Raw genomic sequence first — 6,103 nt, forward strand, 5'->3', positions numbered from 1 at the left:
GCAACGGCGAAATGCAACTACACCAAATTCTCTTCAATTCATTTATGTGTGTGGCTTTTGCTGTCGGACAAAAAATAAACATGAATAAAATAAATAGAACCATTTTATTTCATTAATTAACGAGCGAAATAAATAATAAAAGATTAGTGTAGAAATGCACTTCCGCTCGTTCCTTTCTTTACTTCCGTTTCACTTCCGGATGTGCACATTTGCCTGGCTGCACTGACTCCACTTACTTCTGCACCATGAAGATCGTTACCTGGAATATAAATGGCATCAGGACTTTCAGAGGCGGCATTAAAAAGGCTCTTGATTCACTGGACGCAGATATTATCTGTGTTCAAGAGACAAAAGTCACAAGTAAGTGGTGTTTGGAAAACGCGGGAACTATCATGTAACGTTATCGGTCAGAAGTCTGTTTTGTAGTAAAGAAAACATAAACCCATACATTTTTTCCACCACAGGAGACTTGCTCGATGAAAGAACTGCCATTGTTGACGGCTACAACTCCTATTTCAGCTTCAGTCGGGGACGCAGCGGTTATTCAGGTTCATTCCACTGTCATAACAATTCAATCTGTGTCTCTGAATCATAAAAGTACTTGTTTTTTAATATCAGTGGCCTTCCAAAATAAAAGACTGCCATAATGACCTTCACTGAATGGGCACTTAGTTATTAAAGTAACAGAATACCCCTGTTAATGCAACAGCCCGTTGATACACGTTTCTACACCATACAAACTAATTCTCCTCCCCTACATCTCATGCACAGGTGTTGCTACCTACTGCAAAGACAGTGCCGCTCCATTTGCTGCTGAGGAGGGTCTCACAGGGCTGCTGACCAACCATGAAGGGGCTGTGGGATGTTATGGTGACCAGGCTGAGTTCTGTGGCGAGGAGCTGCAGCTTTTGGACAATGAAGGACGGGCAGTTATCACACAGCACAGGATCATGTAAGAGAAAAATGTTCCACTTGGAGGTTCCTGATAATAACATACTTCTTGCATGTTATATGTGTTGTATTGGGAATTATCTGTGATCATGTACTAATATCATTTAAAAAAAAATGTAGTAACTATTGGAGCACTACTAGCATATCCCTTGCGGTTTTTATGAGCAGCCAGATTTTGATCAATTTAGAGTTTCCTCTCGCAAGTTGTTAATCAAAACATTATTGTTGCCAAAGCCCACAAGGGAGATTCTGATGTGTGTATGATTCATTTCGTTAAGTAGCTGTAAGCTGTAGATGTCCGCGCCTCTTTTTGACTCTGTTTTACCCCCACAGGTGTCAGGACAAAGAACAAACTGTGACTATAATCAATGTGTACTGTCCACGGGCTGACCCTGAGAAGCCGGAGCGAAAGCGGTTCAAACTGCAGTTCTACAAGTTGCTTCAGAGTCGGGCTGAAGCTATACTGAAAGATGGCAGGTGAGAGTTCAGAAAAATTTCCACAGACTGAAAATAAAGGTAGTTACAATGAGGCACAGCTGTATCCTGCTTTCACCACAGACCTTTTGACTAAGTAACTGACCTTAATTCTTACAATGTAGCCTTTTACCAATTTATACCTGTTGCAAAGTTGAATTTAAGCTATGGCACACATGTACCTTGCTGTCTATGCACTTTGATATGTTTCATGTCACAAGTCTGTAAAATTCACCAAAACTTACAGCTGTTTAAAATGTGATGAAAGTATAACATTGAGTCTTTCATTAACAGTCCTATTTTAGACTATGTATCTTGAGAGGTTCCAACTTGCTTCTTCTCATTAAAAACTCTGAGTTAATAGTTTTTCTTTTCTGTTCTGTTTTGTTTTTCAGCCACGTGATTGTTTTAGGAGATGTAAACACATCTCACCGGCAAATAGACCACTGTGACCCCAGTGATAATGTAAGTAAGTTTATAATACACCAAGAAAGCACTGAAACATACAAAATTAATTCTGTTGTGGTACTAATTATTAGTGCAATGTGGTCGCTTTTTATGATAAAGTTCAGTTGCACTTGTTTTAACAAACAAATACAAATTTTAAAAAGCATTAATGATTTTTGTAAGTTTAATATATTATTACTCTGTTGTTAAAGTGGCGTTACTTGTGGTGAAAAGCACATTATAACTCAAAGTTTAGAACCTGGGACTTGTCAGTTTTTAATTAGGACTTGACTCAGGACTTGCCTGTCTTTGACATGGGACTTGAGTGCAAAGACTTGTGACTGTCTTGTGACTTAAAAAACAATGACTTGGTCCCACCCTCTGCAGCCAGCAGCTGGTTAGCTTATCTTAACATTAAAAATGGAAAAGCAGTAGGGCTGCAATTTACGACTGTTTTCATTGTCGATTATTTCCTGTTAGTTATTTGGTCTATAAAATGTCGAAAAATTCCAATAAAATGTGTTTCTCAAAGCTCAAGATGGCATCCTCAAATTTCTTGTTTTGTTACCAGCCAAAAGATATTCAGTTAATTGTCATAGATGAGTAAAGAAACAAGGAAACAATCACATTTAAGAAGCTGGAATCAGAATTATGGCCTATTTTCATTAAAAAAAAAATACTCAAACTGATTAATCTATTATCAAATTAGGTGGCAATTAATTCAGTAGTTGACAACTAATTGATTTATGGTTACAGCTTTAGGAAACAGTTAGCATGGCTCTGTCCAAAGATGACAAAATGTGTTCACTAGCACCTCTAAAATCTCTTATTTCATGTTTTTAATCAAACAAATCTGCATGAAAAAACGATTAGTGTCAGCTGTGACAAAATGTCAGTGTTATGTTTCTGTCAAATGAGCACAGTGGATGCACATTTTTAACATGAAACTCTGCTTACTTTGTTTTTCTTATTACTTAGGATGATTTTGATGAAAACCCTGGGAGGAAGTGGCTGAATGGCTTTTTGTACAGTGGCAGACAAGAAGAGGACGAGAATGAGGAGGAACATGAAGGAGAATCTGAGGTAACATCAACAGATCCCAACCACAGTGGAAAATTCATGGACACCTTTCGCTATTTCCACCCAACTCGCACCAGCGCCTTCACATGCTGGTCCACTCTCACTGGAGCGCGGCAGACCAACTATGGCACGCGCATCGACTACATATTCGCTGACTGCCAGCTCGCAAAGGAGCAGTTTGTTGCAGCAGACATCATGCCAGATGTAGAGGGGTCAGACCACTGCCCCGTGTGGGGGGAACTGAGCTGCTCACTCCTGCCAAGCTCCAAGCCTCCTCCCCTTTGTACACGCTACCTGCCAGAGTTTGCTGGCAAGCAGCAGAAACTCTCCCGCTTCTTTGTGAAAGTGGACCAAAAATCAGCTCAGTCTGAGCAGAGCGATGCATTACCTGGATCTCAGGAAGAGGAAGAGAGAAGGGAGAATTTAAACCCATCCGGAGCAGGAAACACCTCTGGCAAAAAACGGTTATTAACATCAGACTCTGTTGTCCCCAAGGGGAAAAAGATGAAGACAGTTAAGACATCTTCAAAGCCACAGGGCAGCCTCCTTTCCTTTTTCAAACCCAAACTCACAAATGTCATTTCCTCTACTGAAGCCTCTGTCAGGCAGTGTGAAAACACACCCAGCATGGACAAAGATACATCATCACAGAACTCCAAAGAGGCATCCTCAGTCACAGGCAGCGTACCTGAAGACACTAACCTTGTGCCTGATAATTCACCGCAGCTGTGCAGCAGTGGCAACACACAGGAAAAAGACAAACAGATAGAGACAAAACATTTAACCTCACAGCTGACAGTGGCAAACTCAAACACCAAGAAAGGGGCATCATCAGTGTTTTGGAAGTCGGTGCTTCATGGACCGCCCCCGCCACCCTCCTGTAAGGTCCACGGGGAACCATGTGTGCTTCGTACTGTGAAAAAAGAGGGGCCGAACATGGGCAAACAGTTCTTTGTGTGTGCCCGTCCTCAGGGACACGCCTCCAACCCTGACGCTCGCTGTAACTTCTTTTTATGGGTTGAGAAGGGGAAGTGACATGTTTACTGTTCCAACCACTGTTTTTTTCCCCTTTAGCTCACACAAGCACTGTAAGGCTGCTACAGACCTCTCATCATTTCACAGATTTTAAATGTTGACTGTGTTTCTTTCTTTGTTAAATAATAAAAGACGGTAGTTTTCTATTACTTTGAGCTTGGTTTTGTTTTATCTTGGAGCTGAAACAGTTAAGCAATCAATAGTTGATCAATAGAAAATTAATCTGCAACAATTTTGATCATCATTTTTCAAGCAAAAGTGCTAAATATCAGATTTCAGCTCCTGAAATGTGAGACGTTGCAACATTTTTCCATTTTGTATCAGTGGAAATTGATTATCTTAGAGTTTTGGACTTTTGATTGCCCAAAACAAACAATTTGAAGATGTCACCTTGGGAACTGGGGAATTGTACCATGCATTCCTGACGTTTTAAATACTAAATCAGCGTTCCTACCTTTTTTAATGCCACTTGAAACCAATTTTACAATAGCTAAAATTTAAGGGAAAAAAATCATGAACTGACATCAGTTACTGAGGATTAGGGACAATTCTGCCCAAATTTACTGTGACAGAAACATGAGTTTTTTGTCCAGGTTAAAAAGTGAGATAATCTACATCAAATGCTGAAAGCATAAACAATTAACAAATTATATTATCAAAAAAGTATTTGGTTTGCCTTGAAGAGGCTTGTTCATATATAATTTCATTGGATGTGGTAAATGTATGTGTTGTTAGTTCCATTATCCTGATCAGTGTGATGTTAATGCAAAGGGCATTTAGTGCATTATTATTATTATTATTTTTAAATATCTGTTTCCAATTATTTTTGAAATTTTCCAATGCAATAACAGAAAAACGTTTTCTAATATCAGACTTTTGTGTCTTGGTATTTTTAAGATTTTTACAGATTGCTTTAAGACACTTTAAAACCAATTATTGCCTTATTTTTAGATTAATAAATTCAGCGCCTTCTGAGACTATTCAACAATCTGCAAGACCCTGTAAATGATTAATCAGTTAATAGACCTTTTTTCATAGCAGGAAAAGCACAGGTGTATTTAATTACATTCATGATAGCTGCATTCCACTCAAAGGAGACCAGTATACTGTCCACGCTGGCTCACTGGAACAGCTTACAGGGACACTTTATGGAACTCAGCCATTGCAAATGCTACCAGTTTCACCTGTGCTTTTCCTACTGTGACAATGTCTGCTGTGATAGAAGTCCATTGTGAAAGTAATTGTCAGTTGAATCAATTCTGAGAATAGCTGCAGTCCTGCTTGTTCTCATTGACTGATAACGTATAAAACATATATGAACCTGGTGTGTGCAGGAATGGGTCAGTTAAAGTCCAATGGTTTAAAATGTCAGTTATTTTGATAATTGAGTGAATATTCTAATTATCACACCTGGATGCCATCCATGATGTTGGTTACTATATTTGTATAATGTGTATATCTCTTGTTTAACCAGGTGAAAGTCTCATTGAGATAAAAAAATCTTATCCAAGAGATCAGCAAAAACATGGTTACAACAATAAACACAAGTAGGACAAATACAACTGTTGCACACCACAAATGAGCGAGCAAAACAAAACAGTTAAATACCTGGTTCGATCTCGGGAGGGAGCCCTTCTATGTGGAGTTTGCATGTTCTCCCTGTGTCACCGTGGGTTTCCTCCAGGTACTCCAGCTTCCTCCCACAGTCCAAAGACATGCAGGTTAATTGGTGACTCTAAATTGTCCATAGGTGTGAATATGAGTGTGAATGGTTGTCTGTCTCTATGTGTCAGCCCTGTGATAGACTGGTGACCTGTCCAGTGTGCACCCCGCCTGTACCAGCCCCACAGATAAGAACGAACCAGCCCAAGTAGAGATTTATATACAAGTAACAACCAATGCAAACATCTGCAGACGTACAGAGAAGGCCATGTACTGCCATTTATTTCTTCTTTACTCATCACTAATGTTCTTCGGTACCTCAATGTTTGCGCCCACTAGATGGCGGTGGCAGTGAGCTGATGGTACAAAGCTGAACCTCAGAGAAGTCATGAACAGAAACTTTCCACAGTGACATATTTTTCTCACACTGCCAGCTGCACAGCGACATTATGAG

General features: G+C 39.7%; 1 protein-coding gene across 1 annotated transcript; it reads left to right on the forward strand.

Moving 5' to 3' along the window:
* The first annotated feature begins 111 nt into the window (after positions 1 to 111).
* apex2 (APEX nuclease (apurinic/apyrimidinic endonuclease) 2) lies at positions 112 to 4,703 on the forward strand. The gene is made up of 6 exons (XM_049580646.1): positions 112 to 360; positions 465 to 548; positions 772 to 952; positions 1,285 to 1,428; positions 1,821 to 1,890; positions 2,851 to 4,703. The coding sequence occupies exons 1-6, from the start codon at positions 246 to 248 to the stop codon at positions 3,985 to 3,987; spliced, it is 1,731 nt and encodes a 576-aa protein (XP_049436603.1). The 5' UTR covers positions 112 to 245; the 3' UTR covers positions 3,988 to 4,703.
* The last annotated feature ends 1,400 nt before the right edge of the window (positions 4,704 to 6,103 follow it).

The sequence above is a fragment of the Epinephelus fuscoguttatus genome, linkage group LG7 (genome assembly GCF_011397635.1).
Source record: "Epinephelus fuscoguttatus linkage group LG7, E.fuscoguttatus.final_Chr_v1".
NCBI lineage: Eukaryota > Metazoa > Chordata > Actinopteri > Perciformes > Serranidae > Epinephelus > Epinephelus fuscoguttatus.

Excerpts from the sequence above, each read along its gene's own strand:
- apex2 (XM_049580646.1), top strand. The coding sequence starts at position 246 with ATGAAGATCGTTACCTGGAATATAAATGGCATCAGGACTTTCAGAGGC. Across the intron at positions 361-464 it reads TCAAGAGACAAAAGTCACAA|GAGACTTGCTCGATGAAAGA; the intron begins GTAAGTGGTGTT and ends TTTCCACCACAG. Across the intron at positions 1,429-1,820 it reads GCTATACTGAAAGATGGCAG|CCACGTGATTGTTTTAGGAG; the intron begins GTGAGAGTTCAG and ends TTTGTTTTTCAG.